General features: G+C 39.0%; 2 protein-coding genes across 2 annotated transcripts; one reads left to right on the top strand and one right to left on the bottom strand.

The window, feature by feature from the left end:
- Positions 1-1129: 1129 nt before the first annotated feature.
- On the top strand, positions 1130-9059 carry avil (advillin; the record flags this gene model as incomplete). The annotated part of the gene is made up of 19 exons (XM_079218917.1): positions 1130-1189; positions 1426-1500; positions 1679-1875; positions 1959-2067; positions 2158-2268; positions 3203-3408; positions 3493-3571; positions 3747-3845; positions 4035-4188; positions 4293-4393; positions 4945-5082; positions 5229-5387; positions 5477-5656; positions 6520-6677; positions 6787-6931; positions 7061-7249; positions 7329-7397; positions 7894-8004; positions 8834-9059. The coding sequence occupies 19 exons, from the start codon at positions 1130-1132 to the stop codon at positions 8945-8947; spliced, it is 2454 nt and encodes an 817-aa protein (XP_079075043.1). The 3' UTR covers positions 8948-9059.
- Positions 9060-12245: 3186 nt separating this feature from the next.
- Positions 12246-17608, bottom strand: LOC306737050 (uncharacterized protein; the record flags this gene model as incomplete). The annotated part of the gene is made up of 6 exons (XM_079218755.1): positions 12246-12882; positions 13494-13577; positions 13745-13906; positions 14133-14171; positions 17133-17207; positions 17510-17608. The coding sequence occupies 6 exons, from the start codon at positions 17606-17608 to the stop codon at positions 12358-12360; spliced, it is 984 nt and encodes a 327-aa protein (XP_079074881.1). The 3' UTR covers positions 12246-12357.
- Positions 17609-18925: the final 1317 nt, after the last annotated feature.

Raw genomic sequence — 18925 nt, forward strand, 5'->3', positions numbered from 1 at the left:
TCACAAATTCAACACACACAAAGAAAATAAAATGAGGGATAACTATGTTGAAATAGAATGGACTAAAGACAAGATTATGTTGCATTGTTAGGCACTAAAAAACAAAATTGATGTAATATAGTATTAATTCTTTATTTGATCAAAATGTCTTAATGTGAGCTCACTGCAGATCATTTGGGAGCGGTGTTCAGAGCCTTTCAGGCGGAGAGTTGCTCAGGATGGGGCCACACCTTTGTGCTCACTATTGCCTTGTCTCCTATGTCACCAGACAAACCCACCTAGCACAGGTGTGTGCTAGGGTGAAGAACAACAAGGCCGGACCTCTACTGCTTCAGTGTGTATGTGTAGAAATTCACATCATCCTTATCATATTCATAGCATGCACAACAGATATATAAGGTATATAATACTACTAAAAATAAAGCTAATTTTGCTACTAATATTAATATAAACATATAATTATTGTGATCTTTATGTATCAGGAGCTATAATAATGCATTTGCCATACCATTTTCGTGAAAGCCAAGAAACACAACGCTATTATTTATAGACAGTATTCCAACCCACAGCTGCAGGCATACATCCATTTATGGTGTGAATGTGGTGGCACAGGGCATGTTGACAACATGGCGGTAATTACTGTGCGTGTTTGTGCATTTGAATATGAGTCAATCCTTCTTTTCAGCACATTTGCCTACAGGATTGTGTGTTTTCCTCAGTGATTCGGTGGAACACTGTGAGAGGTCCTGAAACATGCAAACACAGGCAAATGCTTTAGGTGCAGGGAGGATAAGAGGAATGAAGACCTTTTGTTATCAGATGACAGGGAAGTCTTCAAGAGGACAAGAATACCAGGTATGTTCTGTTGGATTATATATATTATGAGATTTGTTAATTTTGGCTCGCTACAGGTTTCTTATGTTGTGAACTGTATCAAGAGTAAATAGACTAAAGAGGTAAACCTTTTAAAATAATGTCAAAATGTGTGTTGTTGTATGTCTGTACTGAAGGAAATTGTATTGAATGTACCAAACAAAACGTGATTTGATAATGATCTCCTCTTCTAGAAAAAGAAAACAAAGCAACAACAGTGCACAAGAGCCACTGAAACCGAGTGCATCCGAGCAACATGGAGTACACATTTAGAGCAGTGACTCACAACCCTGGGATTATAATCTGGAGAATTGAGGTACTATGATTTTACAGTACGACGCAACGGTTTGGTTTCATGGGAAAAGAAAAGAAAAGTCTGCTACTCCTGGAGTAAATGACTAAAACAGCAGTGATAATGTGGGGATAATGTGAAAGATTGAGGAATACTGGTTATAGACCTTAAATGTACATTTTCTTCTCTCTCTCTCTCTCTCTTTCTCTCTCTCTCTCTCTCTCTCTCTCTCTCTCTCTCTCTCTTTCTCTGTGCAACAGAAAATGGAGCTGGCACAAGTGCCTGAGAAATCTTATGGAAACTTTTATGAGGGCGACTGCTACGTACTTCTGTCTGTAAGTCTGAGACGGTCACTTTTTGTGTCTACGTGTTTGAAAAGTAAAGCCCACTGTTGTATTTGTAGACTTTGTATGACGCAGCAGAAACAAAAGGCTTTTGTCTTTTAATATATCAGATAACAAACATCCTGATCTGCACATCACACCACATGCTCTGCTTCTCCTCTCTCCACAGACCCAGAAGGTGAGCAGCTCTCTCTGCTATGATATCCACTACTGGATCGGCTCCCAGTCCTCCCAGGATGAACAGGGTGCAGCTGCTGTGTACACCATACAGCTCGATGAATTTTTGGGCTGCACTCCAGTCCAGCACCGTGAGGTTCAGAACCACGAGTCTGATGCCTTTAGGGGCTACTTCAAACAAGGAGTAATGTGAGTGAAAATGTTGGTACAGAAGGCAATCCTTTTAAAGACAGTGAAATAAACCCTAATAATCATCGTCCTGTCTTGTTTAGCTGTAAGAAAGGTGGAGTTGCATCAGGCATGAGGCACACGGAAACCAACTGCTATGACGTGAAGAGACTGCTTCATGTCAAAGGGAAGAAAAGAGTGATTGCAAACGAGGTGTGCCACAATTTTCAGCGGTTATTTAACATAATGGGACATTTTGGGACGTCAGCAAGACAGAGTGCTATATGTTTTGAATTGTTTCAGGTGGAGATGAGCTGGATGAGCTTCAACCTTGGAGATGTGTTTTTGTTGGACATTGGGAAGACCATCGTTCAGTGGAACGGACCCAAGTGTAGCAAACAGGAAAAGCTTAAAGTAAGATTTTTGTGAAAAACGAAAAAACATAAGCATTTACTGCACATTATTTCACTCTAAGATTCTTCATGTTCAATAACACAGAATAAGCAGTGCGATGACATACAATCTACTTACCATTGAATACATTTACTGTATTCAAATATACTGTATTTCTGAGTGTACCTAATTTACAATCTAAATGTTCTTATATATGTAGATGTTTTATGATCGTCTGAATTGAAAAGTGACATGGAAGGCACATTTACCTCCGTTTTCGGCTCTATTTGCAGCATTTGATCTGAATGTGAGATTTACGTTTGAGGCGTAAACTCCGAAACAAGACTGCTTTCCATGGCTCACCAAATCTAAATATCATCTTTAAACCTCTATGGAAAGCTGTGGGAGTGTTCAGTCAAAGCTCATTTCCTTCTTCCTGTAAGAAGGTCTGATGCTATGAATGATTCATTATCCAATTCATTATCCAGTTCAAAACTACGTAGTAGCAATGCAGTGAGGACTGAAGCTTTCCGGGCACTGATATCCATATTCTAGGCGCTTATATCATTTTGTCCCTTTCAAGTTAGTTCAGATTTATCCATTAGTTAGGTCACATGCCCTATCATAATATATGTGATTCAGCAAATAGCTTTTGCAAAGATTTAGTAGAGTAGTATCTACCTGAGCAGAGAATGAAGTCTCTCTTCCTCTGTGTGTGTTGTTGTCGAAGCTTTGTTGACAAAGTCTATGCATGTCCGTGCATGTGAGCGTGAACTCACGGCTGCCGCTCTGCACTGCGCTCATACAGCTTATAAGTGTTTCAACTATAACATGAAATCTCCTTTCATTTTTAAAACATACTTTATAATTGCTTTGATAACTGGTAGTGGATTTTTTTTTAAGTCTGAGATTTCTTGATGTTGTGGTTTGTCTGTGTTGTACCTCTGCTCCTCAGGGCATGATGTTGGCCAAAGACATCCGAGACAGAGAGAGAGGAGGCCGGGCAGAGATCCGAGTGATCGAAGGTGACGCAGAGAGCAACTCTCCTCAAAACATGGAGATCCTGAATGGTGTTCTGGGAGAAAGAAGCTCAAAGCTGACAGACGGATCTCCAGATGAAACTGCTGACCAGGAACAGAAGTCTAAACTCATCCTCTACCAGTGAGCTGCTGCCAGGCGGTGACCTTCAGCATTTCATGTCAAATGCTGTTTGCTACTTCTTATTTGTTTGTGCCTTTTTTTCAGTGTGACAGATGCTGATGGTCAGATGAAGGTCACAGAAGTTGCTTCCAGACCCCTGGTTCAGGATCTCCTGAACCATGAAGTGAGTTGGTGCAATATTGGCCAAATAAAGAATGTGTACACTTTATTTTATGGCCAATGCCACCACGAAACTTGGATATGGTTGTCCATCTAGTGTGACATTTCACCAAACGACTGGAACCAATAGTTTATTTACTGATGGTTAGAAATGATTTATTATGTAATTTTTTGTTTAGGACTGCTACTTCCTGGATCAGGGAGGAACAAAGATCTTTGTATGGAAGGGGAAAAAAGCAAACAAAGCTGAGAGACAGGCTGCTATGGCCAGAGCTTTGGTGAGTGACTCTACATCAGACCGCCACATGAATCCTTAGCTTGTGTTTGATTGCTCTTGCACGCACTCAGTTGCAAGTGCATTAGATACGACACCTCGCTAAAACGAATACAGTCTGATACAGCAGTCCTGCATTAAATTCTACTAGTGTATTTGCAATGATTTTGTCTGATTGGCTGTTATACTGTAGGAGTTCATCAAAACGAAAAACTACTCGATCACTACAAATGTGGAGACGGTAAATGACGGAGCAGAGTCCGCTCTCTTCAAGCAGCTGTTCCAGAGGTGGACCGTAAAGGACCAAACTCAAGGTCTGGGCAAAGTGCACACAAGAGGAAAAGTGGGTATGTGTGTTTTTACATTTTCATAAATACAAGCACAGACTGAAAATAATGCCCCAGATGAAAATAAAAATAAACAAAATTTTGTTTTGTAATTTTGCTTTTAGCTCATATCAAACAGGAAAAGTTTGATGCCTCTCTGATGCATGTGATGCCAGAGGTCGCTGCACAGGAGCGAATGGTGGACAATGGCTCAGGTCAAGTTAAGGTAACTGTGACAATTTAACTTTGAAGAGGATCAGTCTTCCATCTACTGTATTAACAGGTCAAACAGACATGACTGAATACTGCCAGCGCCAGCTGTGCTATGCTTCCATTAGCATTTCACTCAAAGTGCAGCTAAGAGTATGAACAGTTAAATAAGACAAACTAAACTGCATTACTGCAAGATCCTTGGGGGGCCCTGGTTATCTGTGTGGTAATTGCTTTGTAGTAATTTGATTAATGACGACTCAAGATGCCCTTTTTACAGCAGACATTTTGACTTGTCAATGCAAAAAAGCAGCAGGTGTTACTAATAATATTAACGATGGCTCTGTTCTGTTCAATTAAGCTATGACAGTTTGACAGCTGTGCGTTTCTTACTGTAACAATGTCAAAATGTGTCCAGTGAAAAAGGCATACTTTGCTTTGGTTTTCACCAACATCTTTTTCTCTAATGTGCAATGAGTGTTACGGCCTCATAGGGGCACTAACTTCCTGACAGACATTAAATGCAAATCTGTGATTTTGTGTCAATGGAACTCTTTGATGTCCCAGGTGTGGAGAGTTGAGAATCTGGAGCTTGTCCCCGTGGACCCTGAATGGTACGGATACTTCTATGGAGGAGACTGCTACCTGATCCTCTACACTTACTTGGTTAACAACAAGCAGTGCTACCTGCTCTACATGTGGCAGGTGGGGATTTATTTAACACCCAGTTTATTACATAATGATAATAATTCACATACACTGAAATATTAAGATTAAATACAGTATATCTGTCCCTGCTTTTTTTATATTACTGAAATATATGATGAAATATTTCACCCCTTAATTTTCAGGGACGTCATGCGACAATTGATGAAGTTGCAGCCTCAGCATTTCAGGCTGTGGACTTGGATCAGAAATACGGTGGTGAGCCGGTTCAAGTGAGACTAACAATGGGCAAAGAACCAAGACACTTCCTGGCGATGTTCAAGGGTAAAATGGTCATCTTTGAGGTACGGCTGCATTTATAATTGTTTATCTGGAAACGTTCTGGTGTATAAAGTCCCAATACCAGTACAGACAATTTTTTTTTTTCTGTAAGGGGGGCACATCTAGAAAAGGCTCCTCTGACCCAGAGCCACCGGTAAGGTTGTTCCAGGTCCATGGTTCTGACCCGTCCAACACAAAAGCCATTGAGGTTCCTGCGCTGGCCACCTCTCTGAACTCCAATGACGTGTTTTTACTAAAGAGCCAATCAGGAATCCATCTGTGGTGTGGAAAGGTAAGAAAGGTGTTAAAATCAGTTCAATCAGGACAGACTTCATTAGAATTTAACAATAATGTACTACATATGCATAACATTTGAATAGTGAAAAGTCATTGGCGATTGAGCTCCATCCTGCAGTAGGATAATCGAGGGGTGTGCTGAGGTAAAGTTTGACAGCAACGGTGATTGGCTTGAGGAAACTGCAGAATCTAATTAGTTAATTTAAAGTGAACGCCCACAATCAGCTGATAGAGTAGTCACATGGAGAAATAGAGACTGAGAGATTATGAATGAAAAGGAGTATAAAGAGTCTTTCTGAACTTCTGCTTAAGCGTCATATAGATACACTGATAATTCACTGGACTGTATTAGGGTAAAGATATAAAATGACACTTTTTTATAGCAGTTTCTCGTATTGTCTATGTATTTTTGTGTGTATGTTCACATTTGTTTGTATTGTTATATAAAGGTACAAATAATCTTAAATATACTTTATGGCAAATATATATAGGAACCCACATCCAGAAACATTTGTCTACTTTTTGTCCGGCACTGTTTTCATGTTTTGAGTACGATGATGCTTTACACAACAACATGCTTCCAACAGTGTGGCAACAGTTTGGAGAAGGCTCTTGTGCACAGAGCCAGATATTGCATTCGAACAAAGAGGTTTGCGCCCGACCAAACTAGTGCTCAGTTCTCTGTAGACAGGTTCAAAAAACAGTTGGAAAGTCTTTCCAAAATAATGTTATAGCAGCATGTTGATACCAGTGGTTTTGGATGAGATGTTGTTCAATCACATAACGGGTAATGTTTGGGTTTATTTTTGGACATACAGTGTACATGCTAATTAACTATAACTGACCTTTTGTTGCCAGGGATCCAGTGGAGACGAGAGAGACATGTCAAAGGAGGTGAGCTCTGTGATTTGCCAGAACTCACAGCCAGGCTTTGAAGAGATTGTGGCAGAGGGTCAGGAGCCCATTGAATTCTGGGAGTTGCTTGGAGGGAAAGCTCCCTATGCTAGTGACAAGAGGTGATGATGACACACTACTAATATTTGCAAAATGGCTTTGTGGAGACTGTTGCAGAGATGGTAATACGCTTGTTTTCCACTATTTAACATGGCACGTTGTTGATTGCAGATTACAGCAGACGGTTTCTGACCACCAGCCTCGCTTGTTTGAATGCTCCAATAAGACGGGCCGTTTCATTGTGACCGAGGTGACTCAGTTCACGCAGGAGGACCTCAATGAGGATGATGTCATGCTTCTGGACACATGGGACCAGGTATGATAGACACTTAAGCACGGTACAGAGCTGAATGATAGCATCCTCAATATGCCTGCATTTCTGTGTGGCTTTTTTGTGCCATGTTACTTAATCTAAAAAGTGAGTTTTCTTAATCGTTGGTCCCAGGTGTTTCTTTGGATCGGTAAAGAAACCAATGAGGTAGAGCGTAAAGAATCAGTGGTGACAAGCCAAGAGTACCTGTACACCCACCCGGGCACCAGAGACCCAGACACCCCCATTGTCTTGATCAAGCAGGGATTTGAGCCGCCCACATTCACCGGGTGGTTCACAGCCTGGGACCCCTCCAAATGGAGCGTGAGTGTGCTTGAACTGAAAAGGAAGCATCAACATGTACATTGGTGAGAAAAAACAACAACATATGTCTTTCTTTTAGGGAGGAAAGAGCTATGAGGACTTGAAGAAGGAGTTGGGAGACGAAGCAGCACCGGTTAATGTTACAACGGTATGTAAGGTCTTATATTTTTCAAGCTTTATCAGGAATAAATCATTTTTCTTTGCTGATAAAGCTTGAATAATGTGTCTGATAAAATGGTTTCCTAAATGCTACCATTCTTCTTAATGCACGTCACATGTAGATACAGTTTCTATGTTTGTGGTTAAGGTTAGAATGTTGTATTACATACAGAGGGACATTCAGGAACGGTTACTGTAAGGCAGCAAATGTCCAGTCTAACCTCAAGCATTAACTGGTTAGCAACTCTTTCTTGAGGAGTACTAGAGACATTACAATAACATGGAATATTTTTTTATATATATACTTTTGGCTAGCTAACCCTGAATATGTATAAGACCTTTGATAAAAAAAAGTAAGGGACAGGAGTCAAAAACTTGCAATAACAAAGTACTTGACCATCATCTGATTCAATGCCACAACAGGAAGTGATAAATTAGATACAAATATGAATAAACCTAAACTGAACCTGAATGTGACTTTCTAGGCGCAGAACTGTGTTGAAAGTGAGAAAAGCTTTGAGTCTTTTCCACCACACGACTTGGTCAACAAGCTTGCCAGTGACCTGCCTGAAGGTGTTGACCCAACCCAGAAAGAGGTAGGTGTGTGTGTGTGCGTGTGTGTGTGTGTGTGTGTTCAGCGACCATATGCGTGCCTAGAAACAGTTCCAATGCATCTTCTGTATAATCCAACCAGTCATGGCAGAAACAAAACTTTGATGGTGAGGTGAGCTAAACTGTCATTCTTTATAAAGTAAAGCAACTGCAATGTTCCAGGTTTGTTCTGACAATGTTTGTTTTTTTGTTATCTTAGAGTGAAACATATTTGTATATTAACAGAAAGTGATATATGCCTTATTGAAAATAACACATTGTTGCAGTGTTGTGCAGGTGGACCCAAACGCATGCACTGACAAGCAGTTGGTGGTTAATGAAGTATATTGTGAGAGCAGGCTGGACGAGGATTAGAGATGTGGCTGTATGTAGATAAAGGCGTGGGAGCAGACAAGACAGGAATCCGGGATCAGAGGAAACAGACAGAAATTAATTCAGGAACAAGAATACATGGACAACTCACAAAACGTGGCCTGAGCATATGGCACTACATTAGTGGAGAAAAGGATTTGGTATGGATTGTGTGACTTGCTGGAGTAGATATACTGCAGGCTGATGAGAAGCAGGTGTGCAGACTGGGGGATGATTAGCTGATTGTAGACAGGTGTGTATGATGAGCTGAGCCGGGAGCCAGGCGAGCCAGAAGGACCACAGACAGGGATGTGCTGGAAACACAGGGGAGCAGCAGCACAGCCGTGACTCACAGACTCTTTTCAGACATCGAGAATACAAAACTTAAACTGTATTCTGAGTCTTTACAATTTTACTTAATCGTTTGTTTACACTAACTAAAATTTGAGAACTGCTTTTCAGAAATACCTGTCTGACTCCGACTTCAACGACGTATTTGGGATCACCAAAGACGACTTTGCCAACGTGCCACAGTGGAAACAATTGAAAATGAAGAAAGAAAAGGGGATGTTTTGAAATACTATTGTTAAAACACTTTGTGTCAGTCCCCCCATTTCACAATTAATGACTTTTCACTTTAACTCAATCGGACTTTCTTGTAATTCATATATTTGCTCCAAGTTACTGCATTACATCTCTTTAATACTTTATTCTTTTTAAACCTGTGCTTATAATGTACAATCGACACTGATGATTAATTGTTTGTGATATTATTTTAACTCAGTATGAACAAATATAAACTGTATTCCCTATTGTGCTGTTAGTGTTTCTGTGGCATGGCTTACCTCTATTGAAATAACACACCTTAGCCTTAACATGGCATCATGCCAATTAGAAATAACTACTTGTCTTGTTGTATGTAATATATATATATATATATATATATATATATATATATATATATATATATATATATATATATTTAGAATACATGTTATATAGAGATAACAACCAGGACATTAAAAACTGAATTAAATAAATTGGCACATATGTAAAACATGTCATTTATCAAACTCATCAGTACCAAACCTTTATTTGGTACTGATGAGTATTATTTTTACTTCTGACAAGAGGGTGATGCCAAAGGTAGACGTGCGTCTGTGAGTGAGTGAGCGCCTCCACGGCTAATCTCACATTCTGCTGCAGCAAACATTACTTTGGGTGGTCAGTTATGTCTGCAAGCTCACCAAACCAAACGTAAATAGTAGTTTACTACTACCATCTGTTGGACAAATTGTATTACAACAGGTCAGGCCAAAATATTTCAGGGAACAAAAATGTTTTAAGGTTCCTTCATGTATCTCCAGGAATACAGTAGTTCAGTGCTATTCCTGATGAATTTCTCTGTTATACTTTTTCAGCATTTTCAATTTCATAGGAACAGATTACCTTGCAAGGTAAACGAAGGTGACATTTGACCTCAGACTTTCCATAATTATCATCAGCAATGCTATTTTCCATTTTTCCATGAGTTTCCCTGAAGGCACGGCCAGAACGGTCCTTCTGTTTTCAGCGTCACAACTATCTATCCAAGTATCTTCAGATAGTTTTAAAGTTGCTTATGATGGTGATTCCTTTATCACGTCATGAAAATAAATAAATAAATAAAAGTTAAAATAAATGACTATCTGGCATTATTCATTGTTTTTATTTTGATGTCTGGAATGTATTTGTCGTTACAAGTATATATGTAATTTACCGTTACATTTGAACATTTCATACAAAGCAAATGTCAAAAATATATAGACCCATAAAATGCATAAATTTACAGTAAGAACATTTTTTTGCATTGTAAAGGAAAATGAAACACAACCTTAACAATGACAACAAATTGTCAATAAACCCACTGCTGTTTGTTCAAAATCCAAAACAGCTCCAGTGATGGAAGTCCAAAACATTTATCAATTAAAAGTCAGAGTGACCAAACTTTACTAGTTCATTTCAACAAACCAAATCCTTTGACCTGACAAGAAACATAAAATGAATCATGGATGACAACATAAACAATCATTGATTGTGAAAACGTTGACCAACGTCGGTTGCAAATTACCTGATTGCTCAAGACCTGACGACACAGGACGACCGTAACAGGAACCTCCCATCGGCCTATTTCATGTAACAAACAGCATGTAATCTGAGTTGTCGATTTTGGGCATCATGGTAGCCAACACAACTAATCAGGTATTAGCAAGTGAACCAGCGTATTGTTGAAACACAAAAGGCAAATGAGTCGATACAAACATTAACACGCTGCCTTAAACCCAACAAAATGATAAGCAGCTATTTCCAAATGTCCACAAATTTATTGATATTGCTGCGTTCGTTTTTTTATTTTGTGTAACAGAATCAGATATCAAAATTAGCATCCCGTGATTTGTTCCATCAAAACTGAAATTGTGTGAATTTTGCGAAAGAGCCACCATCAACAGGAAAGGACAGAATGATACATGATTTGCAAACAAAATTTAAAATCCCTTCAAAACACCAATTGTCGCAGTAAATACCTTATCAAAGTAATATGTCATATACGTGTACTGCGTGCAAAAGTACTGATTAATCAATTCATGTGATATTTGGAAATCAATATACATTCGTAGGTGCTCATGCAAACGATCACACATGAGGTGAAAGGCTCTATTCCTGCCTCCAGCATGAAAGAAATCTAACAATGTAAAAAAAAAAAAAACATAAAAAAATTGCGATTAAATACAAAGTGTTTACAGCAATCAGAGAAGTCGAAAGACTAATTACAGCAAATTTCACTGCAAATGTGCAAACATACAGTATCACCATGCAGGCAGAGCAGGAGCCTGCAGCAGTCAGCTCGTTGCGTGTTTGGTTGTTAAGGGTTAAGTTGTTTCTGACGAAATCGGACAAATTTATGCCACGATACAAGAACTTTAAAAAGTGCAAATGCAGCCAAATCAATTTCCCTAAATTCAACATTAAAACCGGAAGAATTGATGTAAATGGAAAGTAAAAACAATAAAAAAATATTCTTGTAAAGATCAACAAGGCAGCTAATAGATGGCATTTTTTTCCCTTCCTTAAAAAAATCTCTATCTTATAAACTTTCGAACAACTGCCGTTGATTTCCTGTTGCAGATCTTATCCAAAACATTCTTTAGTGAGCTCTACAACCGCCTCTATAAATTCCTATGTTCCTAAGGTGATGGGAGTCAAAACAGAAATCGTTCCTGTCAAGATAATTACAGAGCTCACTTTGTTTTGTCTACAGGTTAATCCTGTTTTGTCCCGGCAGCTGCTAGTATACAAACAAACCTTATTAAAAGAGGTAAACGGTCAAAGCAGCACAGACTTATTGTCCATGTCTATCCACAAATTACAAAAAAGATATGACTTATAGAAAAGGAAATTATTGGCAAAGCATATTAGGTAGTCAGTGGAATTCCAGCTAGTAAACCACCTGGATCCTGAGTTTCTTTGTTGTGACTTTAAAACCTACACTTACCGTTCTACTTCAGTGTATTACAACTATTTATCAATTAAGCTGCAGAATAATTGATTCATTATTTTGTTAAAAACTATTTAAAAAACAATTGTAAAAGTATCATTAACATTTCCCAGAGACTCTAGTGGCGTCTTTAAATTCCCAGATGCGGTCAAAATCCCAAAGATATTTAGTTGACTATAAGAGAAAGAAAAGCAGCACATTCTCACAATTGAGAAGCTGAAACCAGTTAATTGGAATTTTTAAGAAAATTGACAGAAACGATGAATCGATTGTCAGAATAGTGGCTGATGGACGACTTGTTAGAGTTATAATTATGACTCTGAATGTTAGTATTGGCCTTAAAGTTTTTTAAGAAAAATGTGATGTGGGTAAATCAAAGAGCTCTGGAATTACACCAACTGATCAATAATCAATCACCTTTTCCCTTTTGTCCAGCAGTAGATGGAACAGATTAAGACAGAACACAAGCTTCAGGGTTCTTGAGGTCTTGGGTATTCTCGTCGTTGACCAGGCCGTTGTTAGGAGAACTTTTCTCTGAATCGTCAGGCAGCTCCAAAGTTTCCGCTTCACCCGGAAACCTCCGCTCCTGCTCTGGAGTCTCAGCAGACGCATCCTCGTAGGCACTTATGCTGTCTGAGTCGTTCCTGTCCGGAGAAGGATCTCGCCCGTCCCGGACACCGTTTTTGTATGGCCTCTGCAGGACGCCGTCTGCATAGGACGGGTCGCTCACTGCAAGAGACGGCATGTGGCCCATCGGCTTAGAGACTATCTTCGGCAGCTTGGTCAGGATGCTTACCTCATCTTCTGCCTCTTCAGTCTGTCCTGCTTTCTCTGAGGCTCTGCCTTCACCGCTTTGAGGGTCACACAGCAAGGAGTCTTTCATCAATTCCTTTGCATCATTTTCCATTTGGTGTGCTTGACTCATTGCCCCATCCACACTGTCACGTGTGTTCACTGTAGCCGATGCTTTGTTATCCTGCAAAGAGAAATTTAGTTGTCCAAAAGTAAATGAATTGTTTCAAATAAAAACACAATATAGTTACATTTGCTACTTTAGTATTTTAGCTACATATGCGTGTCAACACCATCTCTAATCTTTAAGTAAGGAAATAAAAGGTTTATAAACAACTGAAGACTGTAGCAGAAAGTAGTAGCAGAAGTAGCTACTTTTAATTCATAAATAGTCAATATGAAATAACCACATGGTTTTGTATAATCTCGTGGGAATTAAATATTTGAGAAATATTTGATCATTTAATTAAGAGCTTTAGTGCATAATAATCCGCTTTGAGTTAGTATATTCTTGTTATCAATTTAGACAACTTAATATGATGTCATAATATGGTTCCATTGAACAGCTGAATTTTAGCAACATGATTTCAGATTGAAATATTTTTTTATATATTGATTTGAAGAGTAAGACTATTTTAAATCACTTTTTTGGAAATGTCATGGGGAGAAAATCTAACCATATAAATTGAGGTAGATGGTACTTTTTCAAAGCTACAAATAATTTAATATAAAGTATTCATTCACTAAAGTATTTATTATCATCAGAACTCCGAAGAAGCTTCCCCCCCATTTTACCTCTTTTAATCTTTCCACCTCTTGCATCAAAGAGCCGACCATACTCTCTAGTTTCCTCTTGGCCTCCCTCTCTCGTTCCAACTCCTGCAAGTGCAAAGAAAAACAGTTCAATAGTACCATACTTTGATTGATCGAGGAACAAAAACAAACTTGTCACTAGAGAGGTTGAAGACTAAAATAAGTTTATATATTGCTGAAGTGTTTAAACGTTTTTTAAATTTAAGTGGCGTTTCAGTGCTGGTGCAGCGTACCGAGCCAGCCTGTCCAGCTTCCCTCTGGGCCTCCACCAGCAGCTCCTCTACTCCCTCCAGCGTGTCCTGCAGGAAGTCCACCTGGAACAACAGAGTCTCTCGCTCGACCTCCAGCCCACGCAGCTCCTGCACCACCTCTTCATAGCTGGCCTGCAGCTCCAGCTGCACCACAAACACAGTTACAAATCAGTGTGGGCAAATGTAGAGGAGTGCATGCCCATCAGTGGGTGGACAAATGGTTAGTAAGCTCTAAGAGGCATCAGTAGGAGGCCACGACAATCCCTCCATATGTAAAATAATATGCATCACTGTAGGGCTCTATGAGACCTGACAGCGAACAATACTTTAAATAGTAATAATTGCCATAATAACAGCAAGAAATACTCACCATTTCTGGGAGTCCCATGTAGAGGTCCTGGTCTGAATGCTGAAAGGAAAAAACTAACATTTAATGAAATAGTTTATTTAAGCAATAAGGTACGTATGTGCCAGTATGACCTTTTTAGAACATGCTTTTCATGTTTTGTGCGGCAACCGCCATACACATGGTCAGTACATCGCGGCTTTACTGACCAGGCCGATTGAAAGCAGGGTGGAGGATGACACTCAGCCACCGATGTAAAGAACTGCGGGAAATTACCGACGTAATTATCTCTCACTGGAAATTGTCACGATTTTGTGATCAAACCCTTTTCATTCCTCATCTTAGTTTCCGGTTTTATGCACTCGCTCCCTGTTAACTAGTCTGCTCTCAGAGCGTTATCTGCTCTGCTCTCCTGATTGTGAGCCGTATCAACTTTTGACTGTACAGCAGGAACAGGGACAACAAATAAATTATTCACCGCTGACATTCTCATCAAAAGTCATTCCCCCCAAAATATCAAAGTTTACACGAAACATGTTTGGTAACTGTCAAGCTTGAAATGACAACTAACGGTCGTGCAATTTAAATATACCTGTTATATTAAGTGCACACTGATATGGAACGTTTTAAATGTAAACAGGCTGTACAGTACTTTATGGCTGAATAAAGTACACCCCGTGATTCACTCTCAACCAATCAGAATGCTTGATTTGATCTACCTGTATTATAATTGTAAATAATGCTCAAGTTTTGAATTAAATGAAAAGCATGTTCTAAAAAGGTCATACTGGATATGTTTCCTTCACTCCACATAAACATTCAAAAATCACCCTGAAAATAATTCACAAATTCATCATTGTGAGCTTCATAGAGTACCATGTGTTGCCTCGAGTAAGATCCATCAGTCATAATAAAAGCAATGTTCAGAGATGTTTTATATATAAGTTTCTGTACATTTTGAAAATCTTTCCTATTGTATATATGTGAAGTTACGTGTCCTTTAAAAACAAAAAATACTTCAATTAATATTAGTAGTGTGTTTCTGTTACTGGGATGCTCCGTCACTTCTATTGATGACAGCATGGACAATAGCTGCTGGCTCCTTTTTACATAAAAAGCACAAGTGTAAATAATACAAATAATGATGGCTGAATATGATGTAGCCGCTTCAGTTTCAGGGCCCTGGTATTGAGTGCTGGCTCACTGTCACACTCTCATGACTTAATTGGGACTCTTCGAATTAACAGCGTCGTCATTAATGTTATAACCAACGCCTGCGCATTTCGTGTCACGACAAATTAAATGTCTGCTGCGAAAAAGAAAAAGGCTTATTAGTCTTCAGAAAACCGGAAAAGAACGGATCTTCTTAATATGAAACCTATTATTGTACACTGTAAACATTTAAAATAGGGTGTTGCACTAAATTCTGAGACCCAATAAGGAATGCAAACGTTAATGTTTAATCATACCTTATCACATACTCACATACTGTGTGATAGCAGCCGTCACCGAAAACGATGCCCTTCCAATATTTAAATGGGGTGAAACTTTTAATAACTGTGCTAGCAGAAACTAATCTCTCGGTATGTCTGGAGAGAATCAATGCTTCATCAGGTCAACCCTTTGTTTTTATTTTATTTTCATAGTTCATAATCTAGCATCACTATTCCAACAAGTAACAGACTTTTGTCCACCACAATCACAGCTATCACAATTGGTGAACTCATACAAACACTACATAGCACCATGCTTGATAACAGCTCTCAAAGTACAGCATGTGATTTAGTTTTTTTCAAACCACATTTGCAGTGGCAATATGGCTGACACTCCTAACTAGGTCATAGATTATGATGGGTCACAGAATTTGATGCAACATCACCTTATGAAGATATAGTTGCATCAGACTCATTGCCTTTACACTTTTTTTTTTTTCAAAAACAAAGAGATAGTATTATATTTTCAAAGATACACGATGTAAGAAGTCAAATTTTAAGCTTTTAATCCAGTTACACACCTGGTCCCAACAAGGGAAAAGATGGGAGAAAAAACATGGAAAAGACCAGCCAGACATAATGTTGTATATTAGAACCTAGCTAAAGTTTGACGTGCAGGAAGATGTATTCAGATCGTTTACTTAAGTTAAAGTGCTAATAAAACAATACAACTTCATAACAAGTGAAATGCTCTTCATTAACATTTTACTTCTGTAAAAGTACAGAAGTATTTATCAAAATGTACTGCAATTATCAAACATTTAATTACAAATGTTTCCAAAATGTAGATTGCCCTGTGTAACTGATATATTATACTATATGAAATTAGATTTGTAATACTTATACAACCATATATAAGCAGCATTTAACTACTGTAGCTGGTTGAGGTGGAGCTCTTAGCCAGTTTAGTCCAGTGGTTTTTAGTCCAGTGGTTTCTGACCTAGAGGGTCGCTCTAACGAGCCACAAGAGAAATCTGAGGGGCTGGGATGATTAATGAAGTAAAAAAAAGAAGAAGAAACGAATAAACAACAACATTCTACATTTATCACTCTTTTTTGGGAATATCGAATAATTCCAACCATTCGGCCTAAACCTGTTTTTCAAACGACTATCTGATAAAAAAAAATTGGGAATCAGTGGTTAAATATGTCACATTGTAATGTGTTTTTAAAAAGATTATGATATAATCTCTATGCAAATATTAATCTGTCTATAACTGTCAATTATTACAAATTACAAAGTGCAAATATTTCACTCTAAAATGTAATGCAGTAGAAAGCATACTATTGAGTATCATGAAATGGAAAACAAGTATCTCAAAAATGTACAAAGCACAATACTTGTGTAAATTGTCACTACTGCTTGTGTATTGTTAGTATTATTACACTACAATGATAATGACATGTGATTAAAGACAAACTGGAGAAATCCAGGACCATGGAGATGTTTTAGCTAAGGGATCAAAACAGTGTACAGGTGTTTCGATCTTTCTGTCCCCTCCCAGCTCCCTTCGTGTGACACGGTTCCTACCTGGCTGTCGGTCCGCCTCTTCAGGGTGCCTGCTCGACTGTCGCTTCGTACCAGACGCCTGGATGAACTCTCGGTCTGAGAAGGAGACAAAACAAAACCACACCTCGGGTAGGTGAGCGAGCCTAGCATCACATGCAGCCACACAACGAGCCAACGAGGTGACGTCTCTGATACGGAAGTGAACTGGAGCCACAGGCCCGATCGCTCATTTGAGCCGTTGGTTGTCCTTAAACGGTTCAGAGAAATAACCGCGATTCACGCCGACTACTTTGCTGACGTTACATGTTTAAAACGTCCAATACTGAGCGGTAACGCGACGTTAACTTTAGTTTTCCGTCTCTACACAAATAGTCAGCAATGACGCCATGATTCCCCACCTCTTTTATAATGCTGCGGAGCGACTCATCCTCGCTCAGTCCCCGAGATAACGTCCGCTTCTTTGGCGAACCACTGCTGTCCAGCGTGACTGAATGCATGTTTATTAAGTTTTCGTTTATGTAAGAGACACCTCCGCGCTCCCGGAGTGAAGAGGTGTTTGCTGTTTTGTTTTCTACGCAGCAGCTGTGAGTGAAGTGTATTGCCGACGCCCAGGTCTACGGAGAGCCACGAGGGACTGTTTAACGCCGCCCTCACTCCGCCCACACAGTCACACAGAGAAGGCAAAGATCAGTATTTTAAACGTGTTGGCAGTTTAAAAACAAGAAGTTTGTTTTAAGGTTCAGATAAGCACCATGGAGCGTTTCAAGTCCTGGAACTCATCGATGGAAACAAGGTAATCACGGATGTTCAGGTGAGCTATGGTTTGTGTGTATATTTTGTGAAAACACAAGTATTTAAATGAGAAAAGAAGAGGGTACAATAAAAAAGTAACTCACCACTTAATTACAATACAAAAAGGCTACACGAAGAAAATATTCGTCTCTGCTAATCACAACATTAGAGTCGTCATCATCATCATCATCATCATCATCAACATCATCATCACAAAAGCAAGTTGAATTCTCAAGCACTTCTCAAGCACTTACTTCATTCATTGATATATTATTACTATAACATGTATGCATACTTCATTCATTGATAGATTATACTATAGAATATTTATGCAGATATTTTGACTTGTAGGAAAAGCACAGGTGTGACTAATAACATTAACGATGGCTCAGTTGTATTTGAGGTAAGCCATTACAGTGTGACAGTAAGCCAGCAGGACCGTGAAACCAAAGCAGTTGAATATAATCAAGCCATCATTAATTCATATATTCACCTGTTATTTATGTCAAAATGCCTTCAGGGAAAACAAAATTGAATGAGGTGGATACAGTGACTTGAGAGTTGGCTGTTTGATTGCCTTTATTCATATATGAAAGAGCATAGACAAACAAACTACTTTACAGCTTTCCTTCTTGTTCCATAGCATCAGCATTGCACTCTGAATGTATTGATGGTCATCGACGGACAGATGCTCAGCATCAGACGGTTGATGGTCAAAAAGTACACAGCAGCTCCTGAAGCTGTGATCTCAGACTCAGAAATGAGGCTTCCTCTCTAGGAAGAAGGTCTTGGTGCCGCAGACTCAATAGTTGTTTTTGTGCGGATGAAGCTGTAGTGAGCCCATGTTCATATCTATAAACACATTTAAAAAACAGAACCGTTTTTGTATCTGTTCAGCTGACATAGAGTATTGGATGCTAATCATGCACAATACAAATCAAGACTCAATTGGTAAATTCTCTCTTAAATTAAAACGTTAGCATCAATGGCATGGTGGTTCCCAGTCTTTATGCTAAGCTGGC

Source organism: Taurulus bubalis (genome assembly GCF_910589615.1).
Source record: "Taurulus bubalis genome assembly, chromosome: 5".
NCBI lineage: Eukaryota > Metazoa > Chordata > Actinopteri > Perciformes > Cottidae > Taurulus > Taurulus bubalis.